The sequence below is a fragment of the Rhineura floridana genome, chromosome 3 (genome assembly GCF_030035675.1).
Source record: "Rhineura floridana isolate rRhiFlo1 chromosome 3, rRhiFlo1.hap2, whole genome shotgun sequence".
NCBI classification, from domain to species: Eukaryota; Metazoa; Chordata; class Lepidosauria; order Squamata; family Rhineuridae; genus Rhineura; species Rhineura floridana.
Genome location: NC_084482.1, coordinates 4,151,442 through 4,171,486, shown reverse-complemented (window position 1 = coordinate 4,171,486; position 20,045 = coordinate 4,151,442). Strand labels below are relative to the sequence as shown.

Genomic DNA, 20,045 nt, shown 5'->3' with positions numbered 1-20,045 from the left:
TCCACTGTTGTGTATTCTTTGCAGTCAACCAATATTTAATATTCTATTGGTTAAACTGTTATTAAAAATGACTTTGGTATAATATGTATTGAGAAGTTCCTTTACATGGGTGCAACTATTCAGGACTTGCTAGAACATATGCAAGACCTGAGAGAAAAGTTTTTCCATGGAGGGAGCAAAAGGTTATAAAACCACCCAGAGCAAGAGTAGCTAATGTGGTGCCCTCCTGATGTTGTTAGATTCCAACTCCATCATCCCAGACCATTGGACATACTGGTTGGGCTGATGGGAGTTGGAGTCCAACAACATTTGGAGGGCAGCATGGTGGCTACCCTGATCTAGAGCTTGGGTTCGCAGGTTCCAGTGAAAACAATGGCTCAAATAGGACTTACTTGTAGAGAGCATATATTGTATATTGTATATACATATTTGTGTGTCTGTGTATATATGGTAGTATTCATCACATTTCAGAGATAAGTGGTAAAAACCAGCTCAGGCCATCAAAAACCTATGGATTATATGAATATATCATGTAACTGGAAGATATTTAGTATTTACCCTTGAACTGTACCTGTATGAAACAAATCATGCAACTGTTGTGCTATCTAATTTTATTTTCAGTTATTTTGGTTTGTAACTTTATGATAATTTGTACTTGTTGTTGAAAATATATTTTAAAAATGGTTATGCTTTTTATCTCTTTGAAGTAAACTCTGATGGAAGCAAATATAATAATTGGAATACATTGGGATGGACAAATTGTCACTTTCTATTTCTCATTTTTCTAATCTGTTCTAATAATTTATTTATTTATTGCACTTGTATACCACCCCATAGCCGAAGCTCTCTGGGCGGTTTACAGCAATCAAAAACATTAAAATAAATACACAATTTACAAACATATTTTAAAAACAATTTAAAGTACAATTTTAAAATTCAAAACAATTTAAAAACACATGCTAAAATGCCTGGGAGAAGAGGAAAGTCTTGACCTGGCGCCGAAAAGATAACAGTGTTGGTGCCAGGTGCACCTTGTCAAGAAAATCATTCCATAATTTGGGGGCCACCACTGAGAAGGCCCTCTCCCTTGTTGCCACCCTCCGAGCTTCCCTTGGAGTAGGCATCCGGAGGAGGGCCTTTGATCTTGAACATAGTGTACGGTGGGTTCGTATCGGGAGAGGCGTTCCATCAGGTATTGTGGTCCCAAGCCGTGTAAGGCTTTATAGGTCAAAACCAGCACCTTGAACTGAGCTCGGAAACATACAGGCAGCCAATGCAAGCGGGCCAGAATCGGTTTTGTATGTTCGGACTGTCTGGTCCCTGTTACCAATCTGGCCGCTGCATTTTGCACAAGCTGCAGTATCCAAACCGTCTTCAAAGGCAGCCCCACGTAGAGTGCATTGCAGTAATCTAATTTGGAGGTTACCAGAGCATGGACAACTGAAGCCAGGTTATCCCTGTCCAGATAGGGATATAGTTGGGCCACCAACCAAAGTTGGTAGAAGGCACTCCGTGCCACCAAGGCTACCTGCGCCTCAAGTGACAGAGATGGTTCTAGGAGAACCCCCAAGCTATGAACCTGCTCCTTCAGGGGGAGTGCAACCCCATCCAGAACAGGTTGGACATCCACCATCTGGTCTGAAGAACCACCCACTAACAGCATCTCAGTCTTGTTTGGATTGAGCCTCAGTTTATTAGCCCTCATCCAGTCCATTGTCGCAGCCAGGCACCGGTTCAGCACATTGACAGCCTCACCTGAAGAAGATGAAAAGGAGAAATAGAGCTGCGTGTCATCAGCATAGTGATGGCAACACACTCCAAAGCTCCGGATGACCGCACCCAACGGTTTCATGTAGATGTTGAACAGCATGGGGGACAGAACTGACCCCTGTGGAACCCCATACTGGAGAGTCCAGGGTGCCGAGCAATGTTCCCCAAGCATTACCTTCTGGAGGCGACCTGCCAAGTAGGAGCGGAACCACTGCAATGCAGTACCTCCCACTCCCAACTCAGCCAGTCTCCCCAGAAGGATACCATGGTCGATGGTATCGAAAGCCACTGAGAGATCAACAAGAATCAACAGAGTCACACTCCCCCTGTCTCTCTCCCAACAAAGGTCATCATACAGGGCGACCAAGGCTGTTTCCGTGCCAGAACCAGGCCTGAAACCCGACTGAAATGGATCCAGATAATTGGTCTCATCCAAGAGTGTCTGGAGCTGGCCCGCAACCACTCGTCCCAGGACCTTGCCCAGGAATGGAACATTTGCTACCGGCCTATAGTTATTAAGGTTTTCTGGGTCCAGGGAGGGTCTCTTCAGGAGTGGTCTCACTACTGCCTCTTTCAGGCAGCCAGGGACCACCCCCTCTCGCAGAGAGGCATTAATCACCTCCCTGGCCCAGCCGGCTGTTCCATCCCTGCTAGCTTTTATTAGCCAAGAAGGGCAAGGATCCAGCACAGAAGTGGTTGCACGAACCTGTCCAAGCACCTTGTCAATGTCCTCAAGCTGCACCAACTGAAACTCATCCAAGAAATCGGGACAAGGCTGTGCTCTGGATACCTCGCTTGAAGTGCCTAGCAAATTCATTACAGTGGGCCTCATATGGTTCTACCGTGTCCCGGGGCCAGAGTGTAATTGTTGAAAAATACATTTTAAAAAAGGTTTTGGAGTTTGTTTTTAAACCCAACTGGGGCAATACCATGCACTTCTGTGAAGGGAAAGAAACAGCACACGCAGAGAGGGAATAAAACTACTGATTGTAGATAGACTGAGATGATGTTGTCTGTTGTTAATATGCTGCCAAAGCTTCCTGTGGCTGCATGGGAATGTTGTTGTTTTTATAGTATGATATATTTGTTTTTGTTGTTAACATTGTTATAAGTTGTAACTTATAAGGGTAACAAGCGACTAATAAATAATAAAACAAAAGTGATGAATTTTCTGCCAAGGATGTTGGTGGGCACTGTTGTGTAGCTGGTGGCTGTCTTGAATGTGAAATCCTACATTAGAATAAACAGTTTTAAGTGTGTGATTTTCAAGACTGTTGACAAGGAAAAATATGTTTATCCCAATTACCCTTAATCAGCTACTCATTTCCTTTGCAATAAACCGAGTGCTCAGTACTGATTGATTCCCCAACCTGGAAAGGCTGGGTTAATGGAATTTTGGAGATAACATTAGTGTTAATGTTAATTACATTATTCATTGCCTTCTACAAAAGTCTCAAGGCAACTTTTACAGTAACAAAACCTCTCTGTATGTCTTTTCTTTATGTGGCTGTCATGTTTGCTGTGTCTACCCTGGCTTTACTTCTAGAGTATATGTGAAGAATGGTCTCGCGTTCCTAACATTGCTGCGGCCATGCACCCAGGACTGCAGCCAGTTAAAGTTCCCCATCATCTGCCCACAAATGTTTAGAATGGATCGGGCTTTAACATGTTCGCTGCAGCCACAAATACAGTTGATATGTAGAATGCAATTACCTTCACCCTTATCTATTCGTCAAGGCTTTAGACTCTGTTGTGCGTTTTGCATAGACAAAACTGTGGAGAATCTGCTTGCTGCTTAGAGAGTGTGTGCGTGCACACATGTGCATGTATGCATGAGAGAGAGAGAGCATGACCAAATAAACATGTACTGTGCTTTCTCATGTCAGCGTTAAGGAGCTGAGTACCATCTCAGAGTCTGGGCTTAAGGAGTGCCATAGTGCTTGAGATGCCCAGTCTTTTAATACTTTTTACTGTTCTTGCACTGTTTTTCCTACCTCATCAAAGTCAACCCTCTGACTGATGAGCACTTGTCATTGTGCCACTTCTAGGTACAGTATTTTAAGGAAATGAAAACTTGATTGCTTTGGCAGGTGCTATGACTGAACTCAAGCAGGAAATCCAATGGGTTACCAGTTAATGTCAAACCCTTCCGCTCTGCCATCTGGCTAAACTAGTTTCAAGTCACCTTGCATGTTTGCAGGAGAGAGAGAGAAACATATAGGTTGTGTTTGAGAGTTAGTGCAGAGATACCACCATAAGTCATTATTTAGTACAGAACACGTCTTAGTAGTTGTGATGGATCTTTGCAGGAGGTCTTTCCCTACTGTAGTTCTCCTCTTTTGTGCATGTAAGATTGCCTCAAAGAATCAAGATTGGCTTCCACCAGTTAGGTTGAATCTAACCTGTCCAGCTATTAGGGGGAGGGGTTCTAAGCCCTACTGACAAGGGCCTCTCCCTTAAGCCCAGCTTTAGAAATATTATTTTAAAGGCACTTAATTTTACTTTCCCCAAGCCCAGAGGATACATGCATTAACCAAAACTTGAGAATTGAGAACCCAAAGAGAAGCTTAATACCATGCAGTCTAGTATACGGGAAATATTTTAGCAAGAAATTCCAGAGAATCTTTGCACCAATGAAGCCAACTATTAATATATGTAAATTTTATTTAGGAAAAAGTGGGTAGGGGAGGAAAGCATCAAATCACATACACATACTTTCAAAGGAAATCAAGAAGTCAATTTAGAGTAGCTAGTTACATTTTTTACCTACTTGAGTATAATCTTAGGCTTCAGAGTAGAATTCCTTTTTAAAAAAAATGGTCAGAGAGTACATGCCCCTTACAGAGCATCTCTGGTTACCTGATTTGCATGGTTCTAAAGGAGATAAAGGGGTTGGGCTGATGCCTCACAAATTTATAGAAACCTTCAGACTAGTCAAAGTTCTGTTACTTAATGTGAACCAAGGACAAAAGGAACTTCATCTTTGGCTCCTTTGTTTCCTGACATCAATAAAAAATTTACCTGGAGATAGTTCCACTTTTCTAATGGATTTGTGCCTCTAATACAGAACACTAGCCAGTTCAGACCACTCAGATTATTGGTAAAAAAAAAATTGTAAAAGGGATTAAACTGGAAACGTTAATTGAAAATAAAACCAAACTCATTGCTTCCATGATCCAGATTCCCAGATGCTTTACTTGGTGCTGTTGGTCTAAATCAGAATATAGGTAGGGATTCATCATAGTAATAAAAACTGATGAATGCTCTTCAGGCAACCAAAGGCAGACTTCTTTCAAATTACTGATTTGGTCTTTTAGTAGCTTCTTTCAAAAGTTGTATTTTTATATGTCCCCCTAAGTATCGGTGGTTTAATTGCCACACATCTGAACCCAAAATGTGATGCTGTTGACAGCTAAGCTACACAGTGAAAGAGTTCACCCTGGGGATTTGGCTGTCTGTAAGAGCCCTTGAAAAGTCTGCCACCTCTGGTATGGGAAGAGATAAATTCATTTAATGTTAAACATAGTCATGCTAGTCCTATGTTCAGAGGGTACAGCCCCAGTTATATAAATATAAAATATACATTAAAAATACCAATAAAAATTGGCTGGGTTATATGTGAAATTTGTTGGACATCATACAATAGCAAATACATTTTTTTTAAAAAAAACAATAAAATCATATGTTAAATTAGTTAACCTATTTTTTCAAAGTAGAAATAAAATCAACAGTTTTAAAAATATGCATAATAAAATACAATTACATATTAAAATGCATACCAGATGTACATGTCTGGGTAGGTTTGCCTAATCAAAAACGTTTTTAGCAGGTGCCCAAATAATAATATGATGACGATTTGCGTTGCTGAATGGTGACTTGCAGTTCTGGAAATGGCTGGCTTGTTCTAAATCATAAACTTGTACCATACTACTTTTCATAATATATCATCTCGTGCATTCTTTTGCTCTTCTGTGGGAAGAATTGTGATAACAAATAGTACCTGTGCCACAGCTAAAAGACATGATGTTGTGTGGCAGGAACTTGTGGCCCAATAATATCTCTCTGGGGAAGTGGGTGAGTTTTGTTCATAATTAGGGCCTAACTGGTTGGGTGACTGCCATACATGGAAATTGGCAAGAACTCCTACCCCTTCCCTACTCCGTGCCATATCGAATTAAAATAGCCGTTTCCAACCCACTCTAGCAGTTATAGAAGTTCTTCAAGTTAGTACATAGACTGCAAGCATATCTGTCCATGAGCCTTAGACAATTAATCATGTCAGTCTTCAAGGAAGATTTTGCCAGAATGCATGAAAAAAAAGGATGGTTGTGTTACTGTTAACCACTTAGTGCTGTTTTGCATTGAGAGCAAAAACATGATAAGTAGCTTACAAAGATATATCTGTTGTTGAACTGTACCACCTCACTTGATATTAGTGGAAATATTCACCCGGCATTGTGCAGCTCTCTTTCAACACACACAGCTCTACCTCTCTTTTCCTTCTGAATCGGAAGAGGAAGATTGAAGCAGGTGCTTGGAGGCGGTGATGGGCTGGATGCAGGTCAATAAATTAAGGCGGAATCCTGTAAAAACAGTTATGGGTCCAGACTTCTCATGTCTGGCTTGTTCTGCATCAGGTTGCTCTCCCCTGGAAGGAGCAGGTCCACAGCCTTGGGTACTCCTGGATCAAACATTGTCACTAGAGGCTCAGGTGGCCTCATAGCTAGGAGCGCCTTTTTTCAGCTCTGCCTGGTTTGCTGTCTTTGGAACTTTTTGGACAGAGATGACTTGGCCACAGTCCATGCTTTGGTAATTTCCATATTGGATTATTACAATGCCCCCTACATGGGGCTACCCTTGAAGACGACTCGGCAATGTCAACTGGTCCCAAATGCAGCAGCTAGATTACTGGCTGGGTTCCTTTAGAACTCATATAACCCATGTTTTAAAACAGCTGCATTGGTTGCCAGTTCATTTCCAGACCCAATTCAAGGTGCTCACGTTAATGTTTAAAACCATAAACAACTTAGGTCCCAAATATCTGAGAGACCATCTCCTTCCCTAGAGACCTCCGGTGTTGAGATCAGCAGATGGGGCCCTTTTGGTAGTTCTGCCATCCTCATAAGCTTGGGAGGGGTGGCAGCCTCTAATTTATGGAACTCCCTCTTCACAGAGGTGTGTCTGGCAACTTCACTGTACAGTTTTTGGGGAATGCTGAAGATGTACCTCTTTACCCTGGCCTTTGCTTCCTGAGGACACACCTTTTTTGTGGGATGTGCTTTTAGGTTGTTTTTAACTATATTTAATTATGGATTTTAAAACTGTTATGATCTACCCCGAGACCTTTGGGTGAAGGTTGGGTGATGGCGGCAGTGGCTGCTGCTGCTAATTAATAATAATAATAATAAATAATAATAATAATAAATAATATGCCATCACTACTATTTTGAGAAATGTGTGCATTCTCCCCTCCTAAAGCACCATTCTCTCTTCAATTTGTGAACAAGTAGCATCCCCTCTCTGTAGTGTTAGGTGTGATTTCTGTACTACTCTGGGAGAAACCAAGCAATGTGATCTGCCAAATGCTGCTTCCCCAGCTTTATTTACAAACAGATTGCATTTCTGCTGCAGTAATTATAGCCTGGAAGATCTAGGCACTTCCTCCTGAACGCCTCCCATCTTTCTGTTTATCACGGCTGCCGGATTCCCTTCCATGTGAAGAAATGGGAGATGGCAGAGAATACATTCTGACATGGGGAGGCTTAACATTTGGTCTAGCTGTGTGAATTGTGAGGTCCACAGTGACTTGTATCCTTCCATATTCTACTACTAGGTTTCCTATGTGGGTACGTGTTGATCTATTGGGGAAATCTGGGGGGGAAATCAATTCCTGAATGTCAACCTCAGGATTTTACTCATCGCTGCAGGACTGAAGAGAGATCTGCAGATTCTTAAGTACATGGGTGTCTGAGCAAATTTTCAGCCCTTTTGTTCAGTCTCTGGAAGTTTTTTTTTTTTGAGCTGCTGCCTGTTGCCTTATCCTCTGTGTCAGAATGTTTAACAGTGGGACAATCAAGATCTTGAAGAACCAAGCCTTGCAATCCCAAGTGGTTATGCCCTTCCTTTAAAATGAATGGTCAAATCCCCTTGTATACCATTCTAACTTCCTAATGTGTGTCTGTGTGAAAACTCTGGTTACCCAGAGAGGAAGAATGGAACATTGGCTATAGAACTAAGCGTTAAAATGTTTTCTGTACTAATTTTCCATTTTGAGCTGCACACTTGCTTATATGAATTTTTCCATTTCAAAGATGAATAGAAAGGCATTAATTTAGGGCTAGTGATTATACTATTCACCCCAGTAGATGGTGCTCCAAAAAGTGGTGTGTGTGTCTTATGAGCGTGGCTTTGGCTGTGTGCTGACTGAAGCTGTAGTGGGTGAGTGGTTGTTACTTCACCCACCCATCCTTTTCATATTTTGCTCTGTGGCATACTTAGAACTCATGTGGGCTTTTTCCTCCTCTGTAGGGAAGAAAAATCTGAGGACCAAGATTTACAAGGACTGAAAGATAAGTCGCCCAAAGCCAAAAAATTCAAGAAGGAGCGGAAAGAGGAAAAGCAACATGAGCTTGCGCAGCCTTCTGCAGAACCAGCTGAAGCAGGCAAGGCAGAGATGTCAGAAGGAGCTGGGACTGCTCCGGCTGCACCTGAAGCTTCCGCATCTCCAAAACAGCGCCGTTCTGTCATCCGGGATCGTGGGCCCATGTATGATGACCCCACCTTGCCTGAAGGCTGGACACGCAAGCTTAAACAGAGAAAGTCTGGTCGCTCAGCGGGGAAGTATGATGTCTATCTTATCAAGTGAGTGACAATGGCAGTTGTGTGTTGGTAGTGTGTTGCTCCCAGCTTGTACTGCTCTCCAAGGCCTTACATTGAATCAGTGCTTAGGTCTAATTCCAGAATTTGATTTGTGCCATGCTTCAGCCCTGGAACATGTGACAAGAAGTGCCTCTAAGCAAGTGCAGTGGCCTTCCCCTCAGCACTGAGCCAGCTCCCATACTCCCTGGCCTTCAGGTCAAAGAGCATAGCTTACAGACCTTATTTCTTAATGAGCATTTGCATGTTGTGAGCTCAACCAGTAGATACTCAACATCCTGTTTGATCTACTGCATTTTAACTCCCCTGTGCTGTTTCAGATTGCAGGTAGAGATAACACTTCCTAATTTTCCGTTATGTTTAATATCCTGATGTCAGTAATTTCCTGAAAATGGAACCCCAGCACAGCAGCCAACGTCTCTAATAACCCAGTGACAGCTTTAGCATAGTTTCTGCTTTGAGTTTTTAAAAAATAATAATTGTGAATTCAAGCACTGTATGGAGGGGTAATTTCAGCCATGATCAAAAAAGGTAACATGTTTCTTTATCCTCATCTTACTCTGAAAGCATTAGAAAGACCTTTTGCTTCCCTTTCCTCATAAAAAATCTCTGCTCAGTCACCATCACTTGGGGGTTCCTTCTCAAACATCAAGCTGAACAGACATATGAAGCTGCTTTTATTCCTAGCCAGAATAATTGGTCTCTGTAGCCTACTATTGTCTACTCTGACCAGCAGCAACTCTCCCAGCTCCTTCCCAGCTCACAGTGATCAGATAGAATCTGGGGCATTGATTAGACAGATTTCCCAGTGAGATTTACTAGCAGGGTATCCCTGTTATCAGACTGGATGTACATAAATCCATTAGTGAGTTTGCTGTAGCATTGCAATTCTCCACAGTACAGGACAGAATCCTCGTCTCTCATTCCTTTCCCCCACATTTTACAAGAAGCTAGATTTACACAGCACCGATTGATTGGCCTCTGTGACAATCAGGAAACCACCTCTCCTAGTGGATTTGAAGTGGGGCAAAAGAAGGTGTAGGCCTTAAATAACAAAACATCAGATAATCTGTTTATGGGATAATATGCCAAGTGTTTGGAGGGAAGAAACCCCAAAACAAAATGAACAATCTAGCCGTCACTTTCCTTCATCCCCGTCCCCCATGCTTTAGTTCCTACCAACCTGATGTATCAAGATTTATTTATGCAAATGTAGGTTTTATTTACTCCTTCCAAAGCAAGTCCAGGGTTGCCCTCTAGGGAATGTTCTCAAAGGCCTTTACAAGGCATGTAGTAATCTTAAGATATGTGTGGAATACCATTAATTAATATAGTGGAATACCATTGATATTTCTTCTCTCCCTCCCCCCCCCTTTTGTCCTTTCTCATACATCTGGCTCTTGCAACCACAGCCCCCAGGGCAAGGCCTTCCGCTCCAAAGTTGAGCTCATCGCCTACTTTGAAAAGGTGGGGGACACCTCTCTGGATCCTAATGATTTTGATTTCACGGTAACTGGACGTGGGAGCCCCTCACGGCGGGAACAGAAGCCTCCCAAGAAATCCAAAATCCCTAAAAGTTCTGGCACAGGTCGCGGACGGGGCCGGCCAAAGGGCAGTGGCTCTGCCAAGCTCAGAGGAGCTGCTTCAGAAGGTGTGCAAGTGAAGCGGGTGATTGAGAAGAGTTCAGGAAAGCTGCTGGTCAAGATGCCCTTGCAGTCCTCTCCCGCGGGAACCAAGGCAGAAGGCACAGGTGGGGCTACCACCTCTGCACAGGTCATGGTGATCAAGCGTCCTGGACGCAAGCGGAAATCTGAATCAGCCCCCCAGGCAGTGCCTAAGAAACGGGGGCGTAAGCCAGGCGGCGGAGCAGCAGTGGTAGTTGCCGAAGCCAAAAAGAAAGCAGTCAAGGAGCCGGTCGTTCAGGCAGTCCGGGAGACAGTGCTGCCCATCAAGAAGCGCAAGACCCGTGAAGCTGTCAGCATAGAGATAGCCAAGCCAATCCCGCCGCCTCCAAGCAACACAGGTGAACGGAGCCCCAAGGGACAGCGAACGGCTGCCAAGAGCCAAGGGCGCCGCAGCAAGGAAAGCAGCCCTAAAGGGCGAGGTGGCCATGCGGTGCCAACCTCTGCCCCTTCCTCCTCCCCTGGCAAGAAGGATCAGCACCATCTTCCCCATCAGCCACCTTCAGAGGCCCAGGGCAGCTTCCCTGCTCAGTCCCCTGACAGCCCCAAGGACAGCAGGAGCCTTCCCGCTGAGCCGCAGGACTTGAGCAGCAAGAGCTGCAAAGAGGAGAAGGCTCCGGAAAGTGATGGCTGCCCCAAGGATCCACCGAAGACTCCGTCTGGTGGCACAGCGGTGCCCTACAAACATGAGCGCAAAGACACTGTCTCGTCCTCTCCGGCTTTGCCCCGGCCTACAAACAGGGATGAGGCTGTGGACACCAGGACGCCTGTGTCGGAGCGGGTCAGCTGACTTTGAGGGGGGTGAGTGAGCAAGTGAGCGCCAGAGGAAACAAAGAGAGAGACAGGCACTCCCAGCCCCACACACCCAGATGAGACTCCAGGCAGCTGCTGGGTAGGATTCCCCTTTTTCCCCACAGTACCCTGGCTTTCAACCAATCGGCTTCCCCAAAACTATCTGTTCCCTCCTTCCCCCATTTTTAATACAGACAAGCACAGTGTGGGGTGCAGAGACATGCCTCCCGGGGCTGGAAGCCACTTTGCACTTTTTCTACAGAATGGGGACACCCTCCCCCCCCCATTGGCCCCTTCTGCCATGCTTTGCTGCAAATACTACTGACAAGGCGAGCTGTTTGGCAGGGGAGGGGCAGCTCCAAGCTCTGGCCTGTCGCCCTGATCCTGCTTGCCCTCCATATGACAAAGGCCTGGTGGACAGATGGGGGGAGGGCATGTGTGTATTCCACTCCACCTCCCTTGTGCCATGTAATGTACTTGTCCAGTCTTAGTTGGAGTTCTGTAGTTTTCAGTAGGATGTGTGTGTATAGAGAGAGAGAGAGGGAGAGAGATGGGACTTTGGCGCACTGGGGAACCAATATCTGCCATTTGCCAGTTAGACCAGCAGTTAAGAAGGTTCTTCTTTTCCCCCCAAGGACAGTTCTGCTGCTAAGAGACCATTGGGATACAGGGGGCAGCTTTCTAAGAACGTCCTCCTTTCCTATGTCTATCCCAAAAGGAGGGGCCTTTTGATTTCGGTAAAGCAATCTGAGTGTGCTGAAGCGTGTGTGTGTGCGTGTGTGTGCTTGTCACATGCTGAGAGTTACAATGAGAAGTTCTTCCAGTTCTTGTCAATGATGTTTTTAGGGAACTGTTTGCACTAATGGAGGCCTTTGCTCACCTTCTGTGAGGCAATGGCATGAAAGAGTGTGCCGGTGTATTTTGGCAGAATACTGGCTCACCTCCCCACTTTTAGTTCTGGGGCAGGAAGGTAGCTGAATGTGTATAAAACTACCTGTAATTCTGTGCTGGGTTGATACGAGGCAGTGGCTGAACTGAGATGCCTCGTATTTATAATTTCTGAGGTTGGCAACTAAGCTCTTCCATGGTAGTTGAGCACACTTCTTCTCACTCCCCAGGAAAGCAGAGCTCTGCAGAGGTGTGGCGTACGTTGAGGAGGGGACTTGGTCTCAAACTGATGTCTCCTTGGGTTTTTTCTCTCTGTCTACAGTCGACAAAGGGGGAGGGATCATTGGCTAATCCAGTGTGCTTATTTTTTTTTAACTGCATGTGCACCACAGACAGGAGCTGGCTGTTCCATCCTAAGCAGAGGCAGTAGCAAAGTACCCCAAGAACAAGATGCGAAGTAAGGGTCAAAGCCTGGGTAGGAACTAAAAAGAGTTATCTTTAAAAACTTCCACGCTTTGATGGTATAAAAGATTCAAAACAAGCCCCATCTTGTTGTGTGGGTCTTTGAGGGCCAAAATCAGCATGACTCTGGAACTCAGTTATCAGATTTTTATTCTGTTTAGTTTTTTAAAAAACCTTAAAGCCACAGGAGGCTCTGCTTTTGATAAGAGCAGCAGTGCTCAGGAGTTGGGGGGGGGCATTTAACTCTTCCCCCTCGCCCTGCATATGCCACTTTACAAGTCTAATTCTCACCCCACCCAAACTACTGTTTGCCCCACTGGGGGGGGAATGACAGGCTCCTGTATGGTATTTGTCCACCCCCCCACCCCCCAGTGTAGTAACTTACAAGGAAAGGCAGAATGTAGATCAGGAAAATGGCGGTGGAGCAAGGGTTAAATGCCCCCTCCCTCAGCATCTCTATTCTGATCAAAATTGGAGCCCCCTGTAGCTTCTTGGAAGTAAAAATAAATTGTTGAAATATCTGGTGCTGGATCCACATCTGCTTCCGCCCTCAGAAAGAGATACTTCAGTGTAGAAACGACCTATTCTCCCTGCCTCCCTCTTGCCTGTCCAGTGGAGTAATCTTCTTTCCATCTGTAGCAACTGCCAAAGGACAAATTTTCCTTGCAGTTATTGAGTATAGACAAAGAACAACGCACTGATTGTAAGGACCCCAGTTTCATAGCGGGAGGACTGATTAGTATCAGGACTGAATTGTTGCAACAACTTACAGGACTTCTGATTTTTGTTGGGCTTCCTGCACTGCACTGCAGTCAAAGCCAATTTTTGATTTTTCTGTTTTTCACATGTAATAACTTACTTAGTGATTTGCAGTAAGGTTGGAGCTGGCTTCTAATTTTTGTTAATCGGGGATAAAGCCAGAGTGTCCCCTTTCTGCACTAGTGTTTGGGCTGTTGCTAATCATGGACTATGGAATATACCCTCCCCACCCCCTTAAGGGTAACCAAATGGAAGCCCAGCTCATTGTTCATTTGTATGGAAGTAGCTGTCCTGAGAATAGTGCTGTGGAAACATGGCAGAAAATATAAAGGGGGGGGGAGGCGACAGCGGTGTTATGATGTTGTGAAAACTTAAAAAAAAAACCTCAAAGGGCTTTTCTTTGACATTTTAAAAAAGGCACAAATGTAACGGGGAAGGTTAACAAGTATTCACCAGGCTATGGGAAACCTGGGGTGGACAAAATATACTTCTTCTTTGGTTTTACCTGAGGTCTTGCACCTGCCTCTGACAGGTCCAGGATGAATTGCTGTCTCTTTTTCTTTCCAGGCCCCAACTTCCTAGTCTGCATGGGCGACCTACCCTCATGTGGAGTTATAAGGGGTTTTTAGTGAACAGGGAATAGAACTTTGCACTTCATTCCACTCTGGAACTGTCACTTGTGTGACTTTTTCCTACACCCAACAGATACGGACATTTGTGAAAATTTGCACATGTCTGTTTAGCTGTGATTAAACATGTGTGGAATCTGCAGTGCACTGCCACTGGAAAGTGTAATCACAGCTAAATAAGATGCTTGGAGAGTTTTCACATTATGAGGGTTTCCACGAAAGTGTCATGGGTGAAGCAGCTAGGCACTGTCATCCTGAAAAGACAGAGCCATCTTGGAGCTAAAGAATGGGCAGAATAAAAATAGTAGTGGAAGCAATCCTTCTGTCTCAGAATTGGCCTTGTTTGAAACTGCAGTCAGCCTGGCTGACGATTGAGGGCCAAACTAGATGTGATGCCAGCAAACCTATTTGTGCTAAAATAACTGTAAACAGGGTAGTGAGAGAGATGACACGCAGGTATATGTATGTGCTAATACTTCCCCTCTGCCTGCTGCTTCCTTCTTAGCAGCCCTGTCTCTTTCTCTCACAGATCCTTCTTTCCTCAGCTGAGCTCCGTTTGCAGAGGTCAGATCAGATGGGAAGGAAGAGCCCATGTGGAGGCAGTTAGAGATAGGTAGGCAGACTTGGGGTGGGTTCAGTTTCCTTCACCCACATGCATACTTGTTTTGCTCTGAAAATTGGACCCATACCTTTTGTTTTATACACAATTGGGAGCACGCTTGTTTAAATAAGGGGGTCTGTCACTGCCATGTTAGTTTAGCCCTCAGTATGCCCTTGATCTAAGCTTCCTTCAAGTGCAGGACATGTTGTATTCCATTAAATTTCTGGGAGTCATAATAGTCTATCTTATGCTACAAAATGGAGATCGAACTTTGTAGGAAACACACCTAGCATTCAGACATTTTGGGCTGTTTGCCTTGCCTCTATTCCCATGGGCAAATCTCCTGTAAACAGCCACTGGGAGTCAGTGTTGGCAACATTTGGCTTTGAAGGGGGTCTCCTCCTCAAGCTTTTCAAGCTATTTGGCAGAGACCCTTTAGAAAACATGACTGTCACCGGTAGATGTGACTACACTCTCAGTGTTCCATAGTTCTCTCAGCTTTGAAAAGAGGTACAGGTGCCAGGAGTTGGCAGCCATTTGCCATGTCCCCCAGTTGCTTCTTAATGCCCAAAAGTTGAATTGATTTGTTGAAGTAGGCAATTGCCCTCATGGGTGAAAGATCTCCCTATCAATTTTTTTTCCCATGGAGAGAATGATGCACTTTAAAGTCAACAGAGAAATATTCTATCTTCTGTTCCTTCTAGTTTGGCAGAGAACAGAACCACAAGCCCATTGTGGACCACATGGTTCTGGCAGTGTCTCATAGGCAGCCTGAGAGAATAAGGGCTTGTGAGCAATATGTAGCCAGATGGGGGAGCTTAAATAAAAGCTACAAATAGAGATCCATATATGTTAAACAGAAAGGCTCCAATTGAGGTTAGATGTTTTTTGATCCAAAATGCATCCAGGAACAAGTGTACTATCTGGAACATGTAAGGAGAAATCCAAAATAGAACACCAGTGCTCAGTTCCACACTAGAACTCATCCCCATGTCAAACCATTTATTCTGCTATCACTATCTGGGTTTAAAGAGCTTGCAAAACCGTGTGGTAACCTGTTCCCATGGTGTGATGTAGGGGTGGAAATGGAAGAGGAATACATTTTTGCAACCTAAGGCCAAACTAGAAGTAGGGGGCAGACCTAGCTTTTTTCCAGACAGCTACAAAGTGGCCACAGGATGACATTTTTTGCACTGGAGAAGCAACAAGCAGGAAGAGGGCTTTAATTTCCCCTCTCCTTTTTTTTTCTCTCTTTCCCTTCCCCCCACACCTTTGCTGCATTGACATCCTTAGCTGTTTCCACACTTGGGTCTTTCACCAAAAATTGAGTCCAGCCCAAAGAAAAAAGACTGATGAAGTGCAATGAAAGGTCAATAGCAGGGTGTGTGAAATAAGTCCTGGCCTCTCCCCACCACCCCCACTAACCAAACAATGTTATAGACAGCCAGCGGCTTCTCCAGAGAATAACACTAGCTGTAGTTTGGCAGTCTCAGGCCTCTTATTTACAGGGATACAGAGTTGTGAACTCCACCTATGTTCCCAGCTTGCCCACTTCTACCCAGCTCAGCATCAAAGATGAATGTGGATAGTGCCTGGCATTTGAGAGACTGCGTAAGAGGTTTCTACCTTGTTAGCATTGTGAACCACCTGATGTTTCTGTGTCAAGTGAAAATAAACTTTTCGTCAGTTTCAATTATTATCCTATAATGTGTAGAGTTTAACGTTAGGCCTAACTCTTTTGTTTGGGGATTTAATTTCTGTTTGTTTGTGTGTGCGTGTGCGTGTGTGTGTGTGTGTGTGTGCGCGTGTTGTTTTTTTTAAAAGGCACCAAGTAGACACAGAAAAATTGTCTAATTTTATATATCTGTATATTGCATTATAAATGAGGGGTTGCTTTTTTCCGCTTGTTGCACCATTACCAAACAAAAGGACAACAGACCGACAAGCAAGGAATGATACAGTCTGTTGAGAATTTATTATATGTTGCTTCTTGACCATTATTCCTGGTATTTGATATCGTAGGACATGGGAAATAAAATTAACCCATCAAACCTGCCTGCCAGTAATTTTTCTCCATGACAGAGCTGAACTACCTTTTAACTCTGTGTGTTTTCAACAATATGGAAGGGGGTTTCTTTTTTTGTCTCTAGAAAGGAAAACCAACAAGGTGGTTAAGTATAGCCAACATTTCAATTTTTTTTTTTGCACTCAGTCAGCTTGTGGGGCAAGGCATTCATTTGGGTATGGGGTGGTAAAGGGGGGGGACATATGGAGGGACTTTGGCCTCCATAAAAACCAATATCCAATTGGACTTGAGTTTAACAAGCACCATGAGCATGATTGATCTCTGTCAGTTAATGACCACTTCAGTAGTAAAACAATCTGGCATGATAGTGTTGCTGTTTGAAAATGCCTTTTGGTTCTCAACTGAGCCTCCAAGTGCTGTTCCTCTAGAGCAGATCTCTTTCTCATTACAGCAAACAAAATTCTTGTCTGCTTTTTCCCCCTGCAGAGCTTCTCTTTTATTTCCAGCTCTACCATGTGTTCTACAGCTGCTTTTTAACTGTGTGCCTTGCATGCCGGCTGGCATAAATTGGCAACACTCCACAATAGGATCTCTCTTTCTACCAGCTGAAGACTTGTCCCTCATTTGTTTCTCATCAGTCCCCTTAGCACAAGTCCAGATCTAGTTTCCAAAGACATCACACCTCCTTCTGTCTTTGGCCCATGAAAGTGCAAAATCATTCACCTCACCTTGCTTGCATGAGAGGTGGCTCCAGAAAAGTGGTGAGCAAAGAAGGGGTGAGGTAGATGGCTGGGTGGGATGGGAACTGAACTTTCTTTCTCACACTACAATGTTTTCAAACAGAAACAAGCCTGTTTCACAATCTGTATTTTTAATTCAGACAGAGTAGATAGGAAATTATTTGGGTGGGAATTTGTGCTTCTCATCCTCCTGGCGCTGCCTGTACTTGCATGAATGATAAGCTGGGGGTAGTAGATTTCCTTTATAATAAATCATTTTACATAAAGTCTAAAATTTCCAAGTGCTGATAGCATCCATGACATCAGGACCCTATTAGCATACATCAGGTCAAAGGCTGATGCATTAAAGGAGATCTTGGAAGGGTCAGCTTGCTAGCACTTCACTGCTTAGTCCTCGCCACATCCCATGAGGGACCATTAGGAAGAGGGCTGTGTTTGACAGTTTGCTCTCTGCCAACTTCCACCTGCAAGTTGCCGAAATCAGCAATACCTGGGAGGTTGTAGCTTAAATCTGCCGTTCTTCCAAAAACAAATATAACTAGACTAAGCGCAAATGAATTTCTGGTGGGGTGGGGGAGTGAGACTGTATTCTACCTAACTGAAACGGAAATAGGATTTCTCACTCTGTAAAACAACTTGCATAAGGCTTTCTTCCAATCAAGGCCCAGAGTTCCTTTTCAAGCTGTGCAGATGGGCAGTATTTATTGCAGTTGTGTGTATCTGCACGAGGACTAAGTGGACGACTTGGAAATGTTTATCACTTTTTGGATCTTTTCCTTTGTGAGTGCAAAAAAAAAAACCCACCTCCCTCTTCCCTTTATTGTGTCCGGGGGTGATGGGAGCACTCTCTTCCCCAGCTTCCATCAATCAACATGCCGCTAACAACAAACCAACTTCCTTCTGCTTTACAACTCAGTAGTGATCACCATATGACCAAATATTACAAGGACTGTTATTAAATGTATGCTGAGTGCTTGCTACCCTGTACAGCTCTTAATCCTCACGTAGCCAACTCTCTAGCCAGTAGTGTTCGTTCCTTTCTCTTTATGACTCTTTAATGATTATTTTTTAATTCCAGAGACACGGATTTTTGGGGTGGGTGGGGTGGGGGGAAGATATTTCCCTCCTTTTTCCCCAATAGTCTTTTTCTGGAGAGGAAAACAAAGCAAAACTGTGGTGTTTGAGACTTATTGTGTGTAGGGTTTTATCTCCCCACCCCAGGGTGGGGGCAAAAACAAAATGTCGGTGAAAACCTTCTCTGTGTGTGTTTTTTTCTTTATGGTCCACGAGTATGTATCGTGAACATTTCTGTAAAGTAATTGTTCCAGGCACAAACGCTTTTGAGTGTTTCAAACTTGTGTATATATTTTAAAAGGGAGGAAAAGTGTATACTTTATTTTTGTCTTGTCTGTTGGCAGTAAAGAAAAATGGGGGGTTAACTGGGAATGTGATAGGTGGAACATTTTTGAACAGGCATTCCCAGGGTATTTTGTACAGCTTCTTCTAACAATCCACCACCAGTGGGCGATGTAGCAAGTGAGTGAGGTGGTTAGATTCTTTCATATAGAATACTTATTTGGCTGGGGGTGAAAAACCAGAAGGACCTACCACCTCAATGGCAATAAAGAGGAATTTCCTGCTAGATTCAGAGTTACATTTAATGTCACGTCAGAGGGGTTGTATACATTTCTAAAGAAGGCCCATTAGTTGTTATTTAAATGCCAAAAGGGTACTATTAATTCATATTGCTGGGCACTTTTGATCCAACCATAGCAAGCCTCTAGTTCCAGGGGAATAAAAATATTCCAAGAATCCTCCAGATAGGTATATTTCATTGTTCACTCCTGTGTCTCCACCCCACTCATCCCATACTTCCTGATCGCACCCTGCATTTGGTTAATGCGTTTTTGGGACAATTACTTTTAAGAACTCTTGAGTAGATTGTTTAATAAATCTTTAAAATGGATTGCTCTTTTTGTAGGTTTTGTGTACAGCCAAAAAAAAAAAGACTGAAAGCACTGACTATATTTAAAAAAAGGAAAAAAAAGAAATTTATTAAAGGAAATTTGTATAATTTCAGTAAGAAAATAACAAAATCCATCTGAATGTACATGTATATGTTTAAAAGAAATCCACCAACCCCCCCTCCCTACCCTTGTATCCTATTTATTATATAAAAAGTTTGCCTTACAAGAAAGCAGTCCTTTCTTTATGGGTGTCTCTGTCTTATTTTGGTTGTTAAAACAAGCAGCTTGATTTTATATTCCCCCCCTTTGCCAAAAAATATACAGTGATAACTGCATTTTTATATATGTAAGGTCATTTAAAAAAACATTCTATTTTATGTTGTTGGGTTTTTTTTTTTTAAAAAAGAAACTTCTGGCCCAGTTTTAGCACTCAGCATGCATTCTACACAGTAATCTAGTCACATCTCCTGTTGGTAAGTACTGTATTCTGTGCTAGAATTGGATTATAAACCTGTGTAAATGTTACAGATTTGTTTGAGCCTTTCATTACCAAGGTAGAAATGTTCTGCCCTGCCATTAAAATGTAGTATTTTTTCCTCTGTTGTGGATGAGGATGTCTTTAAGTTGATTTGAAAATGAACTCTTGTTTGTGCCAGTTTATTCTGATGCAAAAGTAGTATTTTATTTATTTTAGGGGTTTATATCCTGCCTTTCAAAACATTGTTTCAGACTTTGAGTTCCTTAGCCTTTTTGCTCAGCCCAAAGTTCTATCTTAGCTAAAGAGTGTATCAGATTACTTAACACAAAATTGCCACTTTTAGGAAGATCTCATTCAAATAGCACAAATTGTTGA

At 43.4% G+C, this 20,045-nt stretch overlaps 1 protein-coding gene across 4 annotated transcripts in view; it reads left to right on the top strand.

The window, feature by feature from the left end:
• The window catches only part of MECP2 (methyl-CpG binding protein 2), an 88,282-nt gene extending 68,620 nt beyond the window's left edge, over window positions 1-19,662 (top strand). For all 4 annotated transcript variants that reach the window (XM_061613953.1, XM_061613952.1, XM_061613954.1 and 1 more), the window contains exons 2-3: window positions 8,299-8,631; window positions 10,059-19,662. In XM_061613953.1, coding sequence (XP_061469937.1) covers window positions 8,299-8,631; window positions 10,059-11,118 — 1,393 coding nt within the window. In that variant the 3' untranslated portion in view covers window positions 11,119-19,662. The remainder of the gene's footprint in view (window positions 1-8,298; window positions 8,632-10,058) is intronic.
• The last annotated feature ends 383 nt before the right edge of the window (window positions 19,663-20,045 follow it).